The sequence below is a fragment of the Procambarus clarkii genome, chromosome 21 (genome assembly GCF_040958095.1).
Source record: "Procambarus clarkii isolate CNS0578487 chromosome 21, FALCON_Pclarkii_2.0, whole genome shotgun sequence".
NCBI lineage: Eukaryota > Metazoa > Arthropoda > Malacostraca > Decapoda > Cambaridae > Procambarus > Procambarus clarkii.
Window position 1 is genome coordinate 26,247,029 of NC_091170.1, and position 25,732 is coordinate 26,272,760.

Genomic DNA, 25,732 nt, shown 5'->3' on the forward strand with positions numbered 1-25,732 from the left:
ATCACAGGGCCCCGTCTAGGAGCGGGACACAGAGTGTTGAGAATGTTTTACATACACGCCGTTCGTTCCCTAGTTGATTATGCAGCGCCTGCCTTACTCACTCTTTCTCCTGGTCAGTGGGCAAACGTTGAGGTTCTTCAAAATGATGCATTGCGAATCATAACAGGAGCTCCCAGATGGACTAAAATACTGAACCTAAGACTAGAAACAAAGCTAACGTCGATTGAAATAAGGGTAAAAGGGATTGCTGCGTGCATGCTGACCAAGATATTGACTAGACCTAGAATCAGTTCACTTAAAGATATAATCACTGGAGCGCTAACTCTGGACAGAAGAGCCTCCAATAGCAACAGGTGGACCCATTGTGCGATAAACACCTTCAATACATTCGATATGACAAACACAGTCACTGAGAGGGGTGTCGACGAAATACATGCAGACTTTGTTATACAAGCCCCTTGGGAATCTCTGCCAGCAGACTTTAAGATTATGGCTCTTGAAGGAAAGAAGAACCAGACAAATCCTCATCTGCTACGTAACATTGCACAGATGCATATAGAAGCAAACATGGCATCCGACAGCTTCACTTACTTCACAGATGGATCAGTAGACCAGCAGGGACAAGAAACCGGAGCTGCAGTTAAAGCAGGAAACTCTGTAAATAGTTGGAGGCTCTCATATGGGTGTCGACTTTACAAACAGAGATGCTAGCCATTCAAAAGGCTTTGGAACATGCTCTTGCTGAACACCGACAACATGTTATCATACATACAGATTCGAGAACCGCCATTGAAACCTTGCAACAAGAACACATATGTGATAACATCCATCTGATCACAAATGTCTTATCATTCATGCACACTCTCAAACGACAAGGCCGACGGGTACTTATCAACTGGGTGCCAAGTCATGTGGGAATAATAGGAAATGACATTGCAGACGAAGCTGCAAAACTTGCTACTAATAGGAGAAATGTAGACATTTACATACCACAGAGTCTATCACAGATGAAGAAAGTAATTCGAAACAGAGCAATGCAAAAGATGTACAGTGACCACAACACGGCAGTTGCAACATCAGGATCTGCGGGTTGGTACAAGAATTCAACCAACTACGAACCACTTAGTTTGATGAAAGGGAGCAGTGCACAGTTACAAACCCATTAAGATTTCAACTTCGATTCAACAGAGCAGAAGAAGTTGTTAAACACATATGGCAAAATCTTACTGAAGCGACCATACGAGTCCTAAATACTCATACTCCGCCCAAGTAAAACAGAAACAAGCAACTCTTAGTGGGCCAGCCAGAGACTTCGGCCCGCGCAGGATTATATCTGCATAAAAGAAAAAAAAAAAAAAAAAAGTCCCCACCATCACACACTCTCCCGTCCCCTCATCCTTCCCCACTATTACCCCTTCCCTTGTCCCCTCATCCTCCCCACCATCTCTAACTTCCGTCCCCTCCGTAATCACCACAATTCCCCACTCCCACGTCCGTTGCCTTCCCAAATTGTCTGATGTTCCCATCAGAAAATTGGGAACATTAAGTGATCTGATGTTCCCATCACTGATATATATGAATAACAGTTAAAAATGAAATTAAAATATTAAAAAAAATATATACAGTATTCACGAAATGAGCGGTATGGTAAACAACACAGCTCAATTCCAACTCAATTCACAAAAAATAATTAAATCAAAATGAAAATAAATAAAAATCTATGAAAATTCAAAGTATCAATGCAAGCAGAAACATTGAAAAGGAATTGTAACATATTTAGTATAGCATGTGTATTGCTCTTATATGCTACAGATGGCGCTGTTTTTCAAGAAAAGCATAGTTTTACCTGTCACAGGTGTGGCATCTATACTTATACTTACGAAATGAACGGCATGGTAAACAACACAGCTCAGTTCCAACACAATGTCACACAAAATAATTCAATAACAAATAAAATAAATCGAAATCTATGAAATTAAAATTCATCAATGCAATCAGAAACATTGAAATCGAATTTGTAACATATTTAGTATTGTGTGCATGTAGCTATTATGTGCAACAGATGGCGCTGTTATTAAAAAACGCATGTTTTTACCTGTCACAGGGGTGGCCTCTATATAGTAGGCATATAAAAAAGACGTGCCTATTCGAATGCAACGTTGTGTCAAAATTTCAAAGCAATCGGTGAAGAATATTTGGAGATTACATCATGTGTAGCTCTTTCGTCCAACAGATGGCGCTGTTTGATTTTTAAATGTTTTTTGTCCTGTCACAGGTGAGGTATGTATATAGTAGACATATAAAAACGACGCGCCTATTCGAATGCAACGTTGTGTCAAAATTTCAAAGCAATCGGTAAAGAGGTTTCGAAGATTTCCCTTACATGAAAAACACAGTTTTTTCAGAAAAAGTATGTTTTTTTACCAACACAAATGTTAAATCTATATAGTAAACTTGGCCATCCGGCCAAGTTTTTTTTATCCATACTATATAAAAAAAACTTGGCCGGATTCAAATGGAACGTTGTGTGAAAATTTCAAAGCAATTGGTGAAGAACTTTAGGAGATTAGCGATTTTAAACAAACGAACATTTCCATTTTTATTTATATACTTGTTGTACCCGGCCACGCGTTGCTGTGGCTCAGCAACCTTCCCCTTCTCTCCCAGTCCTCCCAACCATTTCCCCTCCCCTGTCCCCTCGTCCTCCCAACTATTCCTCACTCTCCTGTCTCTTCCTCCCAACCATTCCCTATTCCCCCATCCCCTCGTCCTCCCCACCATTTCCTCCCTCCCACATCCCTGTGTCCTCCCCACAATCCCCCACTCTACTGTCCCTTCGTCCTTCTAACCTTTCTCCACTCCACCGTCCCCTCATACTCTCCTCCATCTCTCTCTTCCCCGTCCCCCCGGCCTCCCTATCATTCCCCTCTTCATTGTTCCCTCATCCTCCGCACCATCCCCCACTCTCCTATCTCCTTATCCTTCCCATCCTTCTCCATTCCCCTGTCCCCTCGTCCCCACCATCCCAAACTCCCCTGTCCCCTTGTCTTCCCCTACCATTACCCCCTTTCTTGTACCTTCGTCCTCAGTACCATCCTCCACTCCCGTCTCCTTGTCCTCCCTACCATTCCCCACTCCCTTGTCCGATGCATTCCCAAATGATCTGATGTTCCCATCAGAAAATTGGGAACATCAAATGATCTGATGTTCCCACCAATGAAATATAAGAAAAACAATTTAAAAAGGAAATGAAAAACAATGAAGAAATAAAAAATAAACTATTCTCACAAAATGAATGGAATGGTAAACAAAAAAGCTCAAGTCCAACGCAGTGTTACAAAATTGTTAAATCAAAATGAAAATAATTCAAAATCTACGAAAATTCAATTTATCAATGAAATTGGAAACCTTGAAATGGAATTGTAACATATTTAGAATAGCGTGAGTTGTTCTTACGTGCAACAGATGGTGCTGTTTTTCAAAAATGCATGTTTTTACTGTTACAGGTGTGTGACATCTATACTTAAACTCTCAAAATGACTGGTATGGTAAACGACACAGCTAAATTCCAACGCAATATCTACCAAAATAATTAAATCAAAATGAAAATAAATCGAAACATATGAAAAGGTAATTTGTCAATGCAATCGGAAAGATTGAAATGGAATCGTAACTTATTTATTATAGTGTGTATGGCTCTTATGTGCAAAAGGTGGCGCTGTTTCTTAAAAAAGAAGAATGTTTTTATCTTTTACATGTGTGGCATCTATACTTATACTTATGAAATGAACTGTGTGGTAAACAATACAGCTGAATTCCATCACAATGTCACACAAAATAATTAAATCAAAATTAAAATAAATCGAAATCTATGAAAATTCAATTTATTAATGCAATCGGAAACACTGAAGTGGAAATCATAGCATATTTAGTATGGCGTGTGTGTGTTGCTATTATGTTCAACAGATGGCACTGTTTTTTCTTTATATTATGTTTTTGCCTGTCACAGGAGTTACCAACCCAAAAAGTTAGGTTAGGTAGTCGAAAAACAACTAATTCATGAAAACTTGGCTTATTAGGAAAATCGGGCCTTGCATAGTAGGCTGAGAAGTGCGTTCTGGCTACTAGGTACGACATATATACATATATATATATATATATATATATATATATATATATATATATATATATATATATATATATATATATATATATATATATATATATATATATATACATATATATATATATATATATATATATATATATATATATATATATATATATATATATATATATATATATATATATATATATATATATATATATATTATTAAATATGACCGAAAAAGTAAGATAAATAATTCTAACACGAATTTTCTCAATCTTTCGTACATTTCTTTTCACTGCTGGTGGTAATTCAAAAATCAATTCTCCAAAATTCATTTTTATTTCTAGTCTGACGCGACACTTGAGCGCGTTTCGTAAAACTTATTACATTTTCAAAGACTTTAGTTTACACATACACAACTGAATAGAACTTACACATCGATTTGTTTATATCTACATTTGAGTGAGGTGGATGGGGTGAGGTGGTATTAATAGGGTATTAAATTCATCAACACAAGACAGAACACGAAACAATGGGTATTAAATTCAAACACAAGACAGAACACGAAACAATGGGTATTGAATGGAAGTGATTGTAGAAAGCCTATTGGTCCATATTTCTTGATGCTTCTATATTGGAGCGGAGTCTTGAGGTGGGTAGAATATAGTTGTGTATTAATTGGCTGTTGATTGCTGGTGTTGACTTCTTAATGTGTAGTGCCTCGCAAACGTCAAGCCGTCTGCTATCGCTGTATCTATCGATGATTTCTGTGTTGTTTACTAGGATTTCTCTGGCGATGGTTTGGTTGTGGGAAGAGATTATATGTTCCTTAATGGAGCCCTGTTGCTTATGCATCGTTAAACGCCAAGAAAGAGATGTTGTTGTCTTGCCTATATACTGGTTTTTTTGGAGCTTACAGTCCCCAAGACGGCATTTGAAGGCATAGACGACGTTTTCATTCCAGAAAATATTCTAAGGAAACTACTCCAAGCTTGTACTAAAGAGGCACCCTTCTTGAGCCCGGATGGGCACATGTATAAACAAGTAGATGGGGTCGCCATGGGTTCTCCCCTAGGTGTCCTGTTTGCAAACTTCTACATGGGTACCATCGAGCAAAAAGTCTTAGTCGACATGAACTTGAAACCGGCCATATACTGCAGGTATGTTGACGACATTTTTACACAGGTACCTGATGTCAGACATCTGCAGGAGCTGAAGGAGGCATTTGAGCAGAGTTCCGTGCTGCGTTTCACTTACGAGATGGAAAAGGATGAGAAGCTGCCTTTTCTAGATGTAACAGTCATGGAAAAGAGCGGAGGTTTCCACACTGCAGTCTACACTAAGGAAACGGACATAGGAATGTGCCTAAATGCCAACAGCGACTGCCCAGACAGGTACAAGAGGAGTGTTGTTAACGCATATGTCGACCGTGCTCTCAGGCACAGCTCAGAATGGAAGCAAGTCGACGAAGAACTCTGTAGGGTAAGGCAGGTCCTAGTCAACAACGGCTTCTCCAATGGTTTCGTCGAAGACATCATAAGAAGGAAAGTGAAACGCCATGCAACCTCTGAAGAGACAACTAACACAACACCTATACCCCCTATTAGACTATTTTACTGGAACTTCTTTTCCACAGCTCATAAAACGGAGGAAAGGGTCCTGAAAGATATTGTTAATAGAAACGTTATCCCTACAGACAAAAATCAGAGGATACAAATGACGATTTACTATAAAACCAGAAAAACGGCCAGCTTACTCATGAGATACTCTCCAGACACAAAACAGAACGCTTTAAAAGAGATCAACGTCGTCTATGCCTTCAAATGCCCTCTTGGGGACTGTAAGCTCAAAAAAACCCAGTATATAGGCAAGACAACATCTCTTTCTAGCCGTTTAACGATGCATAAGCAACAGGGCTCCATTAAGGAACATATAATCTCTTCCCACAACCAAACCATCGCCAGAGAAATCCTAGTAAACAACACAGAAATCATCGATAGATACAGCGATAGCAGACGGCTTGACGTTTGCGAGGCGCTACACATTAAGAAGTCAACACCAGCAATCAACAGCCAATTAATGCACAACTATATTCTACCCACCTCAAGACTCCGCTCCAATATAGAAGCATCGAGAAATATGGACCAATAGGCTTTCTACAATCACTTCCATTCAATACCCATTGTTTCGTGTTCTGTCTTGTGTTGATGAATTTAATACCCTATTAATACCACCTCACCCCATCCACCTCACTCAAATGTAGATATAAACAAATCGGAGATGTGTAAGTTCTATTCAGTTGTGTATGTGTAAACTAAAGTCTTTGAAAATGTAATAAGTTTTACGAAACGCGCTCAAGTGTCGCGTCAGACTAGAAATAAAAATGAATTTTGGAGAATTGATTTTTGAATTACCACCAGCAGTGAAAAGAAATGTACGAAAGATTGAGAAAATTCGTGTCAGAATTATTAATCTTACTTTTTCGGTCATATTTATTAATATATGTCTACAGGAAAGACTGCTACCAAAATATACTAATATATATATATATATATATATATATATATATATATATATATATATATATATATATATATATATATATATATATATATATATATATATATATATATATATATATATATATAGGGGGGTGGTAGGAGAAGTGAACACTCTTTCGTATTCAGAGTTAAATGTCAAGTTTTTCCCTGAGTGCTCTGTGTTCCCTTCTCTGAGGCTGTGGGTCCCTATAATTGCACCAGTGGTGGTACCCCCTTATATATATATATATATATATATATATATATATATATATATATATATATATATATATATATATATATATATATATATATATATATATATATATATATATATATATATATATATATATATATATGTCGTACCTAATAGCCAGAACGCACTTCTCAGCCTACTATTCAAGGCCCGATTTGCCTAATAAGCCAAGTTTTCATGAATTAATGTTTTTTCGTCTACCTAACCTACCTAACCTAACCTAACCTAGCTTTTTTTGGCTACCTAACCTAACCTTACCTATAAATATAGGTTAGGTTAGGTTAGGTAGGGTTGGTTAGGTTCGGTCATATATCTACGTTAATTTTAACTCCAATAAAAAAAAATTGACCTCATACATAATGAAATGGGTAGCTTTATCATTTCATAAGAAAAAAATTAGAAAAAATATATTAATTCAGGAAAACTTGGCTTATAAGGCAAATCGGGCCTTGAATAGTAGGCCAAAAAATGAGTTCTGGCTACTAGGTACGACATATATATATATATATATATATATATATATATATATATATATATATATATATATATATATGTCGTACCTAGTAGCCAGAACGCACTTCTCAGCCTACTATGCAAGGCCCGATTTGCCTAATAAGCCAAGTTTTCATGAATTAATTGTTTTTCGACTACCTAACCTACCTAACCTAACCTAACCTAACTTTTTCGGCTACCTAACCTAACCTAACCTATAAAGATAGGTTAGGTTAGGTTAGGTAGGGTTGGTTAGGTTTGGTCATATAACTACGTTAATTTTAACTCTAATAAAAAAAATTGACCTCATACATAATGAAATGGGTAGCTTTATCATTTCATAAGAAAAAAATTAGAGAAAATATATTAATTCAGGAAAACTTGGCTTATTAGGCAAATCGGGCCTTGCATAGTATGCCGAGTACGACGTTCTGGCTACTAGGTACAACATATATATATATATATATATATATATATATATATATATATATATATATATATATATATATATATATATATATATATATATATATATATATATATATATATATATATATATATATATATGTCGTACCTAGTAGCCAGAACGCACTTCTCTGCCTACTATGCATGGCCCGATTTGCCTAATAAGCCAAGTTTCCATGAATTAATTGTTTTTCGACTACCTAACCTACCTAACCTAACCTAACCTAACTTTTTCTGCTACCTAACCTAACCTGACCTATAAAGATAGGTTAGGTTAGGTTAGGGAGGGTTGGTTAGGTTCGGTCATATATCTACGTTAATTTTAACTCCAATAAAAAAAAAATTGATCTCATATATAATGAAATGGGTAGCTTAATCATTTCATAAGAAAAAAATTAGAGAAAATATATTAATTCAGGAAAACTTGGCTTATTAGGCAAATCGGGCCTTGCATAGTAGGCTGAGAAGTGCGTTCTGGCTACTAGGTACGACATATATATATATATATATATATATATATATATATATATATATATATATATATATATATATATATATATATATATATATATATATATATATGTCGTACCTAGTAGCCAGAACTCACTTCTCAGCCTACTATTCAAGGCCCGATTTGCCTAATAAGCCAAGTTTTCCTGAATTAATATATTTACCATAATTTTTTTCTTATGAAATGATAAAGCAACCCTTTTCTCTATGTATGAGGTCAATTTTTTTTTATTGGAGTTAAAATTAACGTAGATATATGACCGAACCTAACCAACCCTACCTAACCTAACCTAACCTATATTTATAGGTAAGGTTAGGTTAGGTAGCCAAAAAAAGCTAGGTTAGGTTAGGTTAGGTAGGTTAGGTAGACGAAAAAACATTAATTCATGAAAACTTGGCTTATTAGGCAAATCGGGCCTTGAATAGTAGGCTGAGAAGTGCGTTCTGGCTATTAGGTACGACATATATATATATATATATATATATATATATATATATATATATATATATATATATATATATATATATATCTATCGATGATTTCATATATATATATATTGATTTCATATATATATATATATATATATATATATATATATATATATATATATATATATATATATATATATATATGTCGTACCTAGTAGCCAGAATGCACTTTTCAGCCTACTATGCAAGGCCCAAATTGCCTAATAAGCCAAGTTCTCCTGAATTAATATATTTTCTCTAATTTTTTTATTATGAAATGATAAAGCTACCCATTTCATTATGTATGATGTCAATTTTTTTTTATTGGAGTTAAAATTAACGTAGATATATGACCGAACCTAACCAACCCTACCTAACCTAACCTAACCTATCTTCATAGGTTAGGTTAGGTTAGGTAGCCGAAAAAGTTAGGTTAGGTTAGGTTAGGTAGGTTAGGAAGTCGAAAAACAATTATTTCAAGAAAACTTGGCTTATTAGGCAAATCGGGCCTTGCATAGTAGGCTGAGAAGTGCGTTCTGGCTACTAGGTACGACATATATATATATATATATATATATATATATATATATATATATATATATATATATATATATATATATATATATATATATATATATATATGTCGTACCTAGTAGCCAGAACGCACTTCTCAGCCTACTATGCAAGGCCCGATTTGCCTAATAAGCCAAGTTTTCCTGAATTAATATATTTTCTCTATTTTTTTCTTGTGAAATGATAAAGCTACCCATTTCATTATGTATGAGGTCATTTTTTTTTTATTGGAGTTAAAATTAACGTAGATATATGACTGAACCTAACCAACCCAACCTAACCTAACCTAACCTATCTTTATAGGTTAGGCTAGGTTAGATAGCCAAAAAAGTTAGCTTAGGTTAGGTTAGGTAGATAGGTAGTCGAAAAGCAATTAATTCATGAAAACTTGGCCTATTAGGCAAATTGGGCCTTGCATAGTAGGCTGAGAAGTGCGTTCTGGCTACTAGGTACGACATATATATATATATATATATATATATATATATATATATATATATATATATATATATATATATATATATATATATATATATATATATATATATAAATGTAAATGTAAATGTTCGTTTGTTTAAAATCAATGTTTATATATATATATTTATATATATATATATGTCGTACCTAGTAGCCAGAACGCACTTCTCTACTTACTATGCAAGGCCCGATTTCCCTAATAAGTCAAGTTTTCATGAATTAATTGTTTTTCGACTACCTAACCTACCTAACCTAACCTAACCTAACTTTTTCGGCTACCTAACCTATAAAGACAGGTTAGGTTAGGTTAGGAAGGGTTAGTTAGGTTCGGTCATATATCTACGTTAATTTTAACTCCAATAAAAAAAAATTGACCTCATACATAATGAAATGGGTAGCTTTATCATTTGATATGAAAAAAATTAGAGAAAATATATTAATTCAGGAAAACTTGGCTTATTAGGCAAATCGGGCCTTGCATAGTAGGCTGAAAAGTGCGTTCTGGCTACTTGGTACGACATATATATATGTAAATGTTCGCTTGTTCAAAATCGCTAATCTCCGAAAGTTCTTCAGCGATTGCTTTGAAATTTTCCGGCACGTCTGTGCCGGAAAAAACATGCCTTTTTTGAAAAACTGTGTTTTTCATGCGAGAGAAATCTTCGAAACCTCTTTACCGATTGCTTTGAAACTTTGACACACCGTTGCATTTGAACAAGTGAATGTTTGTATATACTTACTATATACATATCTCACCTCTGACGGGAAAAAACATGCATTTTTATAAACAACGCCATCTGTTGGACGTAAGAGCAACACACGTTGTTTTCTCCCAATGTTTTTCACTGATTGCTTTGAAATTCTGACACAACGTTCCATTCGAATGTGCTCATGTTTTTATATGCCAATTATATAGATGCCACACCTGTGACAGGTTAAAACATAATATAAAGTAAAAACAGTGCCATCTGTTGAACGTAATAGCAACATACACACTATACTAAATATGTTATGATTTCCACTTCAATGTTTCCGATTGCATTTTAAAACTGATTTTCATTTATTTCGATTTATTTCAATTTTGATTTAATTATTTTGTGTGACATTGTGATGGAATTGAGCTGTATTATTTACCACACAGTTCATTTCGTAAGTATAAGTATAGATGCCACACATGTAAAAGATGAAAACATTTTTTTTTTTTAACAAACAGCGCCATCTTTTGCACATAAGAGCCATACACACTATAATAAATAAGTTACGATTCCATTTCAAACTTTCCGATTGCACTGACAAATTAACTTTTCATATTTCGATTTATTTTCATTTTGATTTAACTATTTTGTGAGATATTGAGTTGAAATTTAGCTGTGTTGTCTACCATACCGCTCATTTCGAGAGTTTAAGTATAGATGTCACACACCTGTAACAGTAAAATCATGCCTTTTTGAAAAACAGCACCATCTGTTGCACGTAAGAACAACTCACGCTATTCTAAATATATTACAATTCCATTTCAAGGTTTCCAATTTCATTGACAAATTGAATTTACGTAGATTTTGAATTATTTTCATTTTGATTTAACAATTTTGTAACACTGCGTTGGAATTGAGCTTTTTTGTTTACAATTCCATTCATTTCGTGAGAATAGTTTATTTTTTATTCCTTCATTTTTTTCATTTCGTTTTTAAATTGTTTTACTTATATTTCATTGATGGGAACATCAAATCATTTGATGTTCCTAATTTTCTGATGGGAACATCAGATCATTTGGGAATGCATTGGACATGGGAGTAGGGAATGGTGGGGAGGACAAGGGGATGGGAGTGGGGGATGGTACTGATGACGACGGGACATGGAAGGGGGTAATGGTGGGGGAAGACAAGGGGACAGGGGAGTTTGGGATGGTGGGGACGAAGGGACAGGGGAATGGAGAAGGATGGGAAGGATAAGGAGACAGGAGAGTGGGGGTTGGTGCGGAGGACGAGGGAACAGTGAAGAGGGGAATGATAGGGAGGCCGGGGGGACGGGGAAGTGGGAGATGGAGGAGAGTACGAGGGGACGGTTGAGTGGAGAATGGTTAGAAGGACGAAGGGACAATGGAGTGGTGGATTGTGGGGAGTACACAGGGATGTGGGAGGGAGGAAATGGTGGGAGGACAAGAGGATGGGGGAATAGGAAATGGTTGGGAGGACGAAGGGACAGGAGAGTGAGGAATGGTTGGGAGGACGAGGGAACAGGGGAGGGGGAATGGTTGGGAGGACTGGGAGAGAAGGGGAAGGTTGCTGAGAACGCGTGGCCGGGTACAGCTACTCCATATAAATAAAAATGAAATGTTCGTTTGTTCAAAATGGCTAATCTCCGAAAGTTCTGCATCGATTGCTTTGAAATTTTCACACAATGTTCCTTTTGCATCCGAACGAGTTTTTATATACATACTATATTATTTTCATGGCTGTGATGGGAAAAAAACATGATCTTTTTGGGAAAACTATGTTTTTCATGTGTTTTTCATGTGAGAGAAATCTTCGAAACCAATTTACCGATTGCTTTGAAATTCTGACACAACGTTCCATTCGAATATGCACATATTTTTATATACCTACTATATATTGATGCCTCACCTGTGATAGGTAAAAACATGTTTTTTACTAAAACAGCACCATCTGTTGCCCGTAATAGCCACTCACCCACTATACTAAATATGTTATGAATTCCATTTTAATGTTTCTAATTGCATTGATAAGTTTAATTTTCATAACTTTCTATTTATTTTAATTTTGCTTTAATATTTTTGTGTGACATTATGTTGGAATTGAGCTGTGTTGTTTACCATACCGTGCATTTCGTAAGTATAAGTATAGATCCCACACCTGTGACAGGTAAAAACATTTTTTTGTTTTTAAAAGGCACCATCTGTTGCGCGTAAGAGCAACTCACGCTGTACTAAACATATTTCGATTCCATTTCAATGTTTCCAGATTCATTGATAATCTGAATTTTCATAGATTTTGAATTATTTTCATTTTGATTTAATTATTTTGAGTGACATTGTGTTGGAATTGAACTTTGTTGTTTACCATACCGTTCATTTCATGAGTATAGTTTATTTTTTTTAATTTTTCACTGTTTTTCATTTTAATTTTTTAATTCTTTTTCTTATTTTTCAATGATGGGAACATCAGATCATTTGATGTTACAAATTTTCTGAGGGGAACATCAGATCATTTGGGAATGCATCTGACGAGGGAGTGGGGAATGGTGGGGAGGACGAGGGGATGGAAATCTTCGAAACCTCTTTACCGATTGCTTTGAAACTTTGACACACCGTTGCATTTGAACAAGTGAATGTTTGTATATACTTACTATATACATATCTCACCTCTGACGGGAAAAAACATGCATTTTTATAAACAACGCCATCTGTTGGACGTAAGAGCAACACACGTTGTTTTCTCCCAATGTTTTTCACTGATTGCTTTGAAATTCTGACACAACGTTCCATTCGAATGTGCTCATGTTTTTATATGCCAATTATATAGATGCCACACCTGTGACAGGTTAAAACATAATATAAAGTAAAAACAGTGCCATCTGTTGAACGTAATAGCAACATACACACTATACTAAATATGTTATGATTTCCACTTCAATGTTTCCGATTGCATTTTAAAACTGATTTTCATTTATTTCGATTTATTTCAATTTTGATTTAATTATTTTGTGTGACATTGTGATGGAATTGAGCTGTATTATTTACCACACAGTTCATTTCGTAAGTATAAGTATAGATGCCACACATGTAAAAGATGAAAACATTTTTTTTTTTTAACAAACAGCGCCATCTTTTGCACATAAGAGCCATACACACTATAATAAATAAGTTACGATTCCATTTCAAACTTTCCGATTGCACTGACAAATTAACTTTTCATATTTCGATTTATTTTCATTTTGATTTAACTATTTTGTGAGATATTGAGTTGAAATTTAGCTGTGTTGTCTACCATACCGCTCATTTCGAGAGTTTAAGTATAGATGTCACACACCTGTAACAGTAAAATCATGCCTTTTTGAAAAACAGCACCATCTGTTGCACGTAAGAACAACTCACGCTATTCTAAATATATTACAATTCCATTTCAAGGTTTCCAATTTCATTGACAAATTGAATTTACGTAGATTTTGAATTATTTTCATTTTGATTTAACAATTTTGTAACACTGCGTTGGAATTGAGCTTTTTTGTTTACAATTCCATTCATTTCGTGAGAATAGTTTATTTTTTATTCCTTCATTTTTTTCATTTCGTTTTTAAATTGTTTTACTTATATTTCATTGATGGGAACATCAAATCATTTGATGTTCCTAATTTTCTGATGGGAACATCAGATCATTTGGGAATGCATTGGACATGGGAGTAGGGAATGGTGGGGAGGACAAGGGGATGGGAGTGGGGGATGGTACTGATGACGACGGGACATGGAAGGGGGTAATGGTGGGGGAAGACAAGGGGACAGGGGAGTTTGGGATGGTGGGGACGAAGGGACAGGGGAATGGAGAAGGATGGGAAGGATAAGGAGACAGGAGAGTGGGGGTTGGTGCGGAGGACGAGGGAACAGTGAAGAGGGGAATGATAGGGAGGCCGGGGGACGGGGAAGTGGGAGATGGAGGAGAGTACGAGGGGACGGTTGAGTGGAGAATGGTTAGAAGGACGAAGGGACAATGGAGTGGTGGATTGTGGGGAGTACACAGGGATGTGGGAGGGAGGAAATGGTGGGAGGACAAGAGGATGGGGGAATAGGAAATGGTTGGGAGGACGAAGGGACAGGAGAGTGAGGAATGGTTGGGAGGACGAGGGAACAGGGGAGGGGGAATGGTTGGGAGGACTGGGAGAGAAGGGGAAGGTTGCTGAGAACGCGTGGCCGGGTACAGCTACTCCATATAAATAAAAATGAAATGTTCGTTTGTTCAAAATGGCTAATCTCCGAAAGTTCTGCATCGATTGCTTTGAAATTTTCACACAATGTTCCTTTTGCATCCGAACGAGTTTTTATATACATACTATATTATTTTCATGGCTGTGATGGGAAAAAAACATGATCTTTTTGGGAAAACTATGTTTTTCATGTGTTTTTCATGTGAGAGAAATCTTCGAAACCAATTTACCGATTGCTTTGAAATTCTGACACAACGTTCCATTCGAATATGCACATATTTTTATATACCTACTATATATTGATGCCTCACCTGTGATAGGTAAAAACATGTTTTTTACTAAAACAGCACCATCTGTTGCCCGTAATAGCCACTCACCCACTATACTAAATATGTTATGAATTCCATTTTAATGTTTCTAATTGCATTGATAAGTTTAATTTTCATAACTTTCTATTTATTTTAATTTTGCTTTAATATTTTTGTGTGACATTATGTTGGAATTGAGCTGTGTTGTTTACCATACCGTGCATTTCGTAAGTATAAGTATAGATCCCACACCTGTGACAGGTAAAAACATTTTTTTGTTTTTAAAAGGCACCATCTGTTGCGCGTAAGAGCAACTCACGCTGTACTAAACATATTTCGATTCCATTTCAATGTTTCCAGATTCATTGATAATCTGAATTTTCATAGATTTTGAATTATTTTCATTTTGATTTAATTATTTTGAGTGACATTGTGTTGGAATTGAACTTTGTTGTTTACCATACCGTTCATTTCATGAGTATAGTTTATTTTTTTTAATTTTTCACTGTTTTTCATTTTAATTTTTTAATTCTTTTTCTTATTTTTCAATGATGGGAACATCAGATCATTTGATGTTACAAATTTTCTGAGGGGAACATCAGATCATTTGGGAATGCATCTGACGAGGGAGTGGGGAATGGTGGGGAGGACGAGGGGATGGGAGTTGGGTATGGTGGGAAGGACAAGGGAACAGGAGGAGGGGATAATGGTGGGGAGGACGAGGGAATGGGAAAGTTGGGGATGATGGGGACGAATGGACAGGGGAATGGAGATTGGTGGGGGAGGACAAGGAAACAGGGAAGTGGGGGATGGTGGGGAATTCAAGGGGACGGGGCAGTGGGAGATGGTGGAGAGGACGAGGGGATGGTGGAGTGCGAAAAGGTTAGAAGGGCGAGGAGACGGTGGAGTTGTGGATAGTGGGAGGACATAGGGATGGGCAAGGTAGGAAATGGTGGGGAGGACGAGGGGATGGGGGAAAGGTTGGAATAGTGGGGAGGACTGGGAGACAGGGGAAGGGTTGCTGTTGCTGAGCCACAGAAACGCGTGGCAGGGTACAGCTAGTGTGTGTGTGTATATATATATATATATATATATATATATATATATATATATATATATATATATATATATATATATATATATATATATATTTATATATATATATATATATATATATATATATATATATATATATATATACATATATATACATATATATATACATATATATACATACACATAAACTCATACATACACACATACGTATACATACATGAAACGGACAGAGAGAAGGATCTAGGAGTTGATATCACACCAACCCTCTCTCCTGAAGCCCTTATCAAAAGAATAACATCTGCTGCGTATGCGAGGCTGGCTAATATCAGAACTGAATTCAGGAACCTGTGTACGGAATCATTCAGAACCTTGTATACCACATATGTAAGACCAATCCTGGAGTATGCGGCCCCAGCATGGAGCCCGTACCTTGTCAAGCACAAGGCGAAGCCTGAAAGAGTTCAGAGATATGACCCAGAACTAAGAGACATGAGTTACGAAGAAAGGCTGCGGGAAATGCACCTCACGACACTAGAAGACAGAAGAGTAATGGGAGACATGATCACTACCTACAAAATTTTCAGAGGAATTGACAGAGTAGATAAAGATAAACTGTTTAACACGGGTGGTACGCGAACATGGGGAAACAGGTGGAAACTGAGTACCCAAATGAGCCACAGGGACGTTAGAAAGAACTTTTTCAGTGTCAAGAGTAGTTAACAGATGGAATGCATTAGGAAGTGATGTGGTGGAGGCTGACTCCATACACAGTTTCAAATGTAGATATGATAGAGCCCAGTAGGCTCAGGAATCTGTACATCAGTTGATTGACAGTTGAGAGGCGGGACGAAAGAGCCAGAGCTCAACCCCCCCCCCCCCCAAGCACAATAAGGTGTGTATACATTTATGTCTCTCCTACTCTGATAGGGTAAGATAGCTGATAGAGAAACTAGTGTGTTATTAAACACTTAACCACTGAGGGTGATTAAGATGCTTTTGCAAGCTCAGGTTATATAGTTACATCACATACATACATTGTATAATTGTATACATTGTATATGTATACATTGTATACATCTCTGCTGAGAGTAGTGACTGGAGCAGGCTATTCTGTGCCTGATTGTAATGACTGGCCCTGACTATTCTGCATCTCAGAGTAGTGACTGGCCCTGACTATTCTGCATCTCAGAGTAGTGACTGGCCCTGACTATTCTGCATCTCAGAGTAGTGACTGGCCCTGACTATTCTGCATCTCAGAGTAGTGACTGGCCCTGACTATTTTTTGCTTGAGAGTAGTGATTGGACCTGACTATTCTGTGCGTGTGAGAGTAGTGTCTGGCCCTGACTATTATGTGTCTGAGAGACTGGCCCTGACCACTGCCTACTTGCCAAACTCCCAAACATTTGATCATTCCGCTTTTTTTTACTAATTGACTTTGGTTCATAAGGCCATTGGAATTGTATTTATTTTTAAAACTTCTTTTTAATTCTGATTTTCCTTTTAATTGCGTGTCTCATAAATATGTTTCCAAGCAACATATATACGAGGTGTAGGAGATGAGGAAGATGCCTGTATGATGCTGTTAACGTGTGCTTCACTCCCTGCTCGGCCAGCACGTGTTACTTAGCGGGCCAGATGGTGGAGCACCTGCAGCAGGAGCACCCAGACATGGTCAGCGAGAAGGACGTGTTGTGCGTGAAGGTGGCCGCCCTCTGCCACGACCTCGGCCACGGACCCTTCAGCCACTGCTGGGAGGCTTTCATCAGAGCTGCCAATCAAGATGCAAACTTTTGTGTAAGGAAATGCTGTGAATACTTGTCCTCTGTGTGATGCATGGCGCTATGCCTCGCATCCTTCATGTTGTATGATACACTCTGCATCACTAACCACTCTCCATGTTGTATGATACACTCTGCATCACTAACCACTCTCCATGTTGTATGATACACTCTGCATCACTAACCACTCTCCATGTTGTATGATACACTCTGCATCACTAACCACTCTCCATGTTGTATGATACACTCTGCATCACTAACCACTCTCCATGTATGATACACTCTGCATCACTAACCACTCTCCATGTATGATACACTCTGCATCACTAACCACTCTCCATGTTGTATGATACACTCTGCATCACTAACCACTCTCCATGTATGATACACTCTGCATCACTAACCACTCTCCATGTTGTATGATACACTCTGCATCACTAACCACTCTCCATGTATGATACACTCTGCATCACTAACCACTCTCCATGTTGTATGATACACTCTGCACCACTAACCACTCTCCATGTTGTATGATACATGCAGTGCCACTCCCTACCCACGAAGGAATGATCCTTGCAGCATCACTCATGCATCTCGTCATTTGCAGGTTTGCGCACTATCTTCGTCCCATTATGATCTGTATCGCATTATTCAATAGGAAAATACAAAATTAGGCACAGTTGATGTTCTATACGGGAAACACGTCCGTCAGCTTCTCTTTCCTTTCTCTCTCGACTCCAGAAAAATAACTCCTTCCATATTATTATAGATGGTTAGTGAGATGAAGGTTGTGTGTTGTGTAGATGGTTAGTGAGATGAAGGTTGTGTGTTGTGTAGATGGTTCCATTGATGAAGGTTGTGTTTAGTTAATGATCGAATGACTGGGAGGGAGGGAGTTACCAGGGGAAAGCGCCAAGTCTTCACGACTATATAACACTTGGAAGGAGTCAGAATAAAGATTTGGGATGTGACGGGTGAAAGGAAAGCTGCCCAACCACTTGGACGGTCGGGGATTGAACGCCAACCTACATGAAGCGAGACCGTCGCCCTACCGTCCTACCCAAGTGGTTGGGAAGTGATGATGGTTATTCTTATGAAGGTCGGGCTTAGTGTGGGGTATTTTCGCAGCAGGATTTTGTTTGTTAATTTATTTATGTATTAAATTAATAATTTTTTTAACTTACTTTCATAGATAATTAATACTTCAAAGTGGATTGTATATTTATTAATTTATCCTGCTACGTGTTTAGCTGATCACATATGTGGTGGGGGGGGGGGGTTATGTACGTAGCCTATTAATCAAATAATTGATAATGTTAATAAACTATTGAATTATTAATGTTAATACTACTTCTAAAGTGGGTTAGTATAACAGTAGACTCTTATCCGGTACGTAGAGTATAGCTTAGTAATAGGCACTGTCACATTGAGAAACTCATGTCACATAGACGAAACTCATTGGTTTAAGCCCTAATGGTGATCCTGAATGTTTCCACTTGCACTAGGACGACTCCATTTAATTTCTTCTTCCCTTGGGCTGCACCTCTCGAGTAACTAATAAGTAGTAACCTGCTACTACTATATACAGCATATATCAGGGAAGAAATTTTGTATTATAAAACGAGGGCTTACTCTTGTGGTATTGTTGTCCTACGTCCCAAAAATTAATTCTAGACACAGAATAATTTGCCAAATATATCTGAGCTAATAGACTAACCGAAATGGCAACTTCCTTAGGTTTGTAACAATTAGTGACTAATGTGAGTCACGTTGCCCTTTGGGATTTGCTGGTAGAGTTATAGTGGTCACGTAGTATACTCATTGTCAACTCAACAACCTCGTGACGTATCAACTCCCCAAGATAGTGCACTGTAGCCACACACACACCATGGCTGTTTTGTTTACAATATGGCTGCCTCCTTCTCCCTCCCCTCTGGACATGTCCAGAACCGGTTCGTTTTGTTTCGAGAGAAGTAGCTTATTTAGTATATTTAACTACTGATTATTATTGAATATATGATTAATCCCAATAATTTGTTTATTGTGTTGCCAGTTCTGAAACTGGAAGATGTTTAAAAGAACATTAGTTAGCTGAATTATGTGACGAAATCTGATTGTACCGGCCTTTCCCATTCTCTGTTGTCTTTTTATAGCTAATGTAAATTGGCAAAATCTTATGGCGGTCAGTAATGTTAGAAGGTTAGTGTCAGAATTTCCAACATTTAGTGTAGCTGGTTACAGTGATGAAGGTCGTGTTTAATGGAGATAGTTACAGTTCTGAGAGTTGTGTTTAGTATAGATGGTTACAGCGATGAAGGTTGTGGTTAGTGCGCGAGCCCTGAGCATCTGGCTGGCCCACTAAGTGTTACGTGTTTTTTGTTACAGGTTTTACTTGGGCGGAGTATGAGTATTTCTGACTCGTATCGTAGCTTCAGTAGGATTATGCTCAAAGGGTTTAACAACTTCTTCTGTTCTGTTGAATCTTGGTTTAAATCTTAGTTGGAATGTAACTGTGCACTGTGTCAGATAATATTCCAGTCGTCTGTTGTGACTGTAACTGTGTTCCGTGTTAGATAATGTTCCAGTGGTCTGTCGGGCATTTCTCCACAGTGCTGACATTTCCTCTCATCTTCCGGAACCTGTAAGCCTATTTCCCATGCACATGGGTATCCAAGCCTGATGCGACGTAAGTGTACTTCTGCTCTTGTACCACGTGGTAACACGCTCTTGTACCACGTGGTAACACACGCTCTTGTACCACGTGGTAACACACGCTCTTGTACCACGTGGTAACACGCTCTTGTACCACTTGGTAACACACGCTCTTGTACCACGTGGTAACACACGCTCTTGTACCACGTGGTAACACGCTCTTGTACCACGTGGTAACACACGCTCTTGTACCACGTGGTAATACACGCTCTTGTACCACGTGGTAACACACGCTCTTGTACCACGTGGTAACACACGCTCTTGTACCACGTGGTAACTCACGCTCTTGTACCACGTGGTAACTCACACTCTTGTACCACGTGGTAACACACGCTCTTGTACCACGTGGTAACACACGCTCTTGTACCACGTGGTAACACACGCTCTTGTACCACGTGGTAACACACGCTCTTGTACCACGTGGTAACTCACGCTCTTGTACCACGTGGTAACTCACACTCTTGTACCACGTGGTAACACACGCTCTTGTACCACGTGGTAACTCACGCTCTTGTACCACGTGGTAACTCACACTCTTGTACCACGTGGTAACACACGCTCTTGTACCACGTGGTAACACACGCTCTTGTACCACGTGGTAACTCACGCTCTTGTACCACGTGGTAACTCACGCTCTTGTACCACGTGGTAACACACGCTCTTGTACCACGTGGAAACACACACTCTTTTACCACGTGGAAACTCACACTCTTGTACCACGTGGTAACTCACGCTCTTGTACCACGTGGTAACTCACGCTCTTGTACCACGTGGTAACACACTATTGTACCACGTGGAAACACACACTCTTGTACCACGTGGAAACTCACACTCTTGTACCACGTGGTAACACACTCTTGTACCACGTGGTAACACACTCTTGTACCACGTGTTAACACACACTCTTGTACCACGTGGTAACTCACTCTTTTACCACGTGGTAACATGCGCTCTTGTACCACGTGGAAACTCACACTCTTGTACCACGTGGAAACACACTCTTGTACCACGTGGTAACACACTCTTGTACCACGTGGAAACTCACACTCTTGTACCACGTGGAACTTCACACTCTTGTACCACGTGGTAACATGCGCTCTTGTACCACCTGGTAACTCACACTCTTGAACCACGTGGTAACTCACACTCTTGTACCACGTGGTAACATGCGCTCTTGTACCACCTGGTAACTCACACTCTTGAACCACGTGGTAACTCACACTCTTGAACCACGTGGAAACTCACACTCTTGAACAACGTGGAAACTCACACTCTTGAACCACGTGGAACTTCACACTCTTGAACCACGTGGTAACGTAGTAGTACTGCAGGCTTCCCTGACATGACCGTGCTTGACATGGTGAGGTACGTGCCGGAGACGTACATTGACTGCAAGTATTATCTCATACTCACACACGTGCAGGTAAATAACACAGGTCGGAAAACCAACACTATTTACCAACTTTCAAATTAACATATAGAAAATGAAACACAGTGGACATTTCCTCAAATAGAAAACGGGATATCATTTCCACATGTCGCAATTAGAATTACCAGTTATATTAATGGGAAACGTTCATAATACAGAAGTCTTTGAACTGTAAAAATAAAATCATAAAATAAAAAAAATCATAAAATCATCATAAAAACATTCCACTTGAATTCAACTTAATTATCAGTACCAAAATCGAGTAAATGTAGACCCTCGAACCACTTGTGCCATCTGGAGAACAAGGGGTGCGTCAGGGGGAGGGTGACCTCAGGCAGCCATTAAATTTATCAACAAAGTCTCGAGTGGAGTTCACTTCGAGTTCCACAGAAATTTCCCTTGGACACCAGTGTTACGGGATTACGTGTTCTCGTTATCAGCACGTATCGTCTACAATAAGGGAGGTGTTCTTTCCGAAACTCGCTTATTACCTGTTTCATTCTTGATCAGAAATGTTATAGTTAGTTATAGAGTGAACAGGTTAGCGCGTGAACGAGACACAAAACCAAGGTAAATATTTCTTGGTCCTTATCTCATAATCAATATACTTTATTTCCCCTGATATAGCTGTAATATTAGGATTACTGCTATTATTTGTGAGTGCCCTTGGACAGGTGGAACAGAAGAGGAACAAGAATTAACACTAGTTACCTAGTTCACCAGTACATGGTGTTGATGCAGCCTCAGCCACGAGCACTATTTGGTGTGACCATCCTTGTTCTGGTGGACAAGGCCCACTATATGCAAGATAAGCTGTAGTTAATTCAAGTTACATATGTAATCTAATATTATAGAGAATGTCTATTAACCAGTAACTTATATTGTTGACTACATACAATCCATAAACCCCACTGAATGTGTAAGGAAATCGATTTGGGGGAATTTACAAAAATACAGTCCACTTCAAACAACAAACAGTTTACTATCGAAAATAAAAATTAACGTAAAATATAAATTACTATATAAATTAATATAAATTAAATAAATATAAATCTCACAGGTCAATTCCCCACAAGACAGACTCCCCAGAACCACACTGGGTACAGGGTGGGAACCACACATCCCAGACAGGGCGAGATTGATTGATGATTGATGAAGATTAAGTCAGCCATGAGATGGCACGGGCATGAATAACCTGTAACAGGGCGAGACGTGTGGGCAAGTCTCCTTACACACATTACGAAGCAATAAGATGCTTATCTTAACATACTAAGAAGGATAGGTAAGGTCGGTGTTTTCTATGAAGCTTTTCAAGGTAAACTAGTATGTTTAGTATGTCACATATGCACGTATTTAATAAATCAATATTGACTGTAAGAAAGTGCGAGAACGGGTTGAACTACAGAGCGCATGAGGAGGCGAGTGGGTGGGGCAGGCAGTGACGTCACGTTGCATGGTAAACAAGCCCTGGCGGTGGTTGGCGGCTACCCGCACGTCGAAGATTCGAGTGACAGGACACTAAGTGGTGGTGGAGGTGGTGGCGGAAACTAAGTTGTTCTACCTCTTACAGGTGTCTGAAGTAAAGTCATGAAAAAGCACTTAGGCAGCAGCACTCTCCTTAGTTTACTCTAGGTCAGTGAGTCACTCACTGACACTAATACTAACATCTCTAAGTGATCTCGATCTCCCTTTGTCACCAAATGCAAACTAGTTGCATGCATGGCGCACTCTGCACTGCTGGATGCCACTCAAGTCAGTTGTAGAGAAATCTTGAGAAACCATTCTCTTGCAGTCGTCAATATATTAATGGCCCTGTCCCTATACTTAATGTTAAATGATCAAAATTAAAATATATTGTGTTCATTAAAATTTAAGCGTTCCATATATGAATGGAAAGGTTTTTAAATACCTGTTGAAAAATAGTTGCCTTTCCCCTGTTTGTTTTAATATTAATGCCTGTGTTTGTGTATTTGCAGCATGAAAACATGTCAGTGCATATATTTGAGGACATATATAATAGCATGAAGAAAACGTTTGAAAGTGAGGGTTTGAAAAAAAAAGACATAGATTTCATCACGGAACTTATTGACCCACGCAGGAAGGACGAGCAGGAGCAAAAGGAATCAGATGACCCGGATAGAAAAAGAAGAAACATGTCTTTCTTCTATGAGGTAAGTCAATGTATATATTTGAGCCTTACACACACGCAGGCATGCACGCACGCACGCATGCACACGCACACACACACACACACACACACACACACACACACACACACACACACACACACACACACACACACACACACACACACACACACACACACACACACACACACACACACACACATACACACACACACATACACACATACACATACACACACTCCAGGGGCCTCGTAGCCTGGTGGATAGCGCGCGGACTCGTAATTCTGTGGCGCGGGTTCGATTCCCGCACGAGGCAGAAACAAATGGGCAAAGTTTCTTTCACCCTAAGTGCCCCTGTTACCTAGCAGTAAATAGGTACCTGGGAGTTAGTCAGCTGTCACGGGCTGCTTCCTGGGGTGTGTGTGTGTGTGTGGTGTGGGGGAAAAAAAAAGTAGTTAGTAAGTTAGTAGTTAGTTAGTAAACAGTTGATTGACAGTTGAGAGGCGGGCCGAAAGAGCAAAGCTCAACCCCCGCAAAAACACAACTAGTAAACACAACTAGTAAACACACACACACACACACACACACACACACACACACACACACACACATCTGACCACCTGACCTGAAGTGACCATCTCTGCCCTCTCCCACCCCCCAGTTTCCCACGCATCTCCCCCCCTACAAAGGCACACACACACACGCACGAAAGCACGCACATGCAGGCAACAAGGGAGAAAATCCTATCCAGGAAGACCAGACTTGTGAGGTTAGGGAGATACGAAGACGTCTTTTTGCAACGGGACATGACAAGGGAGGAGAGAAGGAAGGCTGCAGAAACAAGAAGGAGATGCAGAGAAAGGGGTAGGGATATGGGAGCCACAGGACTTAGCTCCATGTCTCCAGGAACCTCAGAAGGGAGTGGGAATCCCCCCACCAGCAGACCAGCATCCCGAGGGAGGATTGTAACAGAAGCCTCCCACCAACCAACCCCTCAGCCATCCCCCACCAATCGCCTGCACCTCCCCAGACAGTAAAGTCCCCCTTCAGACCATGCCCCCCATGTTCCCCGATCCCAGACCCCCCATGTTCCCCCCATGCTCGTTTTCTCCCCCAGCCCCTACCCCAGACCTTCACTGTTCCTGCACCCCGTGCCCTTCCCAAGTTCTCCTCCTTACCCCACCCCCCTCCCTCCCGGCCCCCCTCCCCAAGCTCCCCTTCCCTTGCCAACCCCTGACCTCCCAGTCAACCCACCCCAGTCTACCCTGTATACCCCAACCCGTAACCTCCCACCACATGCCCCTCCAGCTCCCCCATCACATGACCCAACTAATCCCCAACCCCGGACCCCCTCAGCCACTTCACGACAGCCCCCCTCCCCTAGCCCCCCTGTTCCAGACCTTCCCAGCCCCCTCACACCCCAGACCTCCCAGGTCCCCTATCCTAGGCTCACCCATCCCAGACATCCCTT

At 39.0% G+C, this 25,732-nt stretch overlaps 1 protein-coding gene across 1 annotated transcript in view; it reads left to right on the forward strand.

Annotated features, from left to right (window-relative positions):
- LOC123748274 (deoxynucleoside triphosphate triphosphohydrolase SAMHD1) overlaps positions 1-25,732 on the forward strand; it is a 259,172-nt gene that overhangs the window by 118,018 nt on the left and 115,422 nt on the right. Inside the window, exons 4-5 of the mRNA XM_069328220.1 lie at positions 17,809-17,989; positions 24,091-24,285. Coding sequence (XP_069184321.1) covers positions 17,809-17,989; positions 24,091-24,285 — 376 coding nt within the window. The remainder of the gene's footprint in view (positions 1-17,808; positions 17,990-24,090; positions 24,286-25,732) is intronic.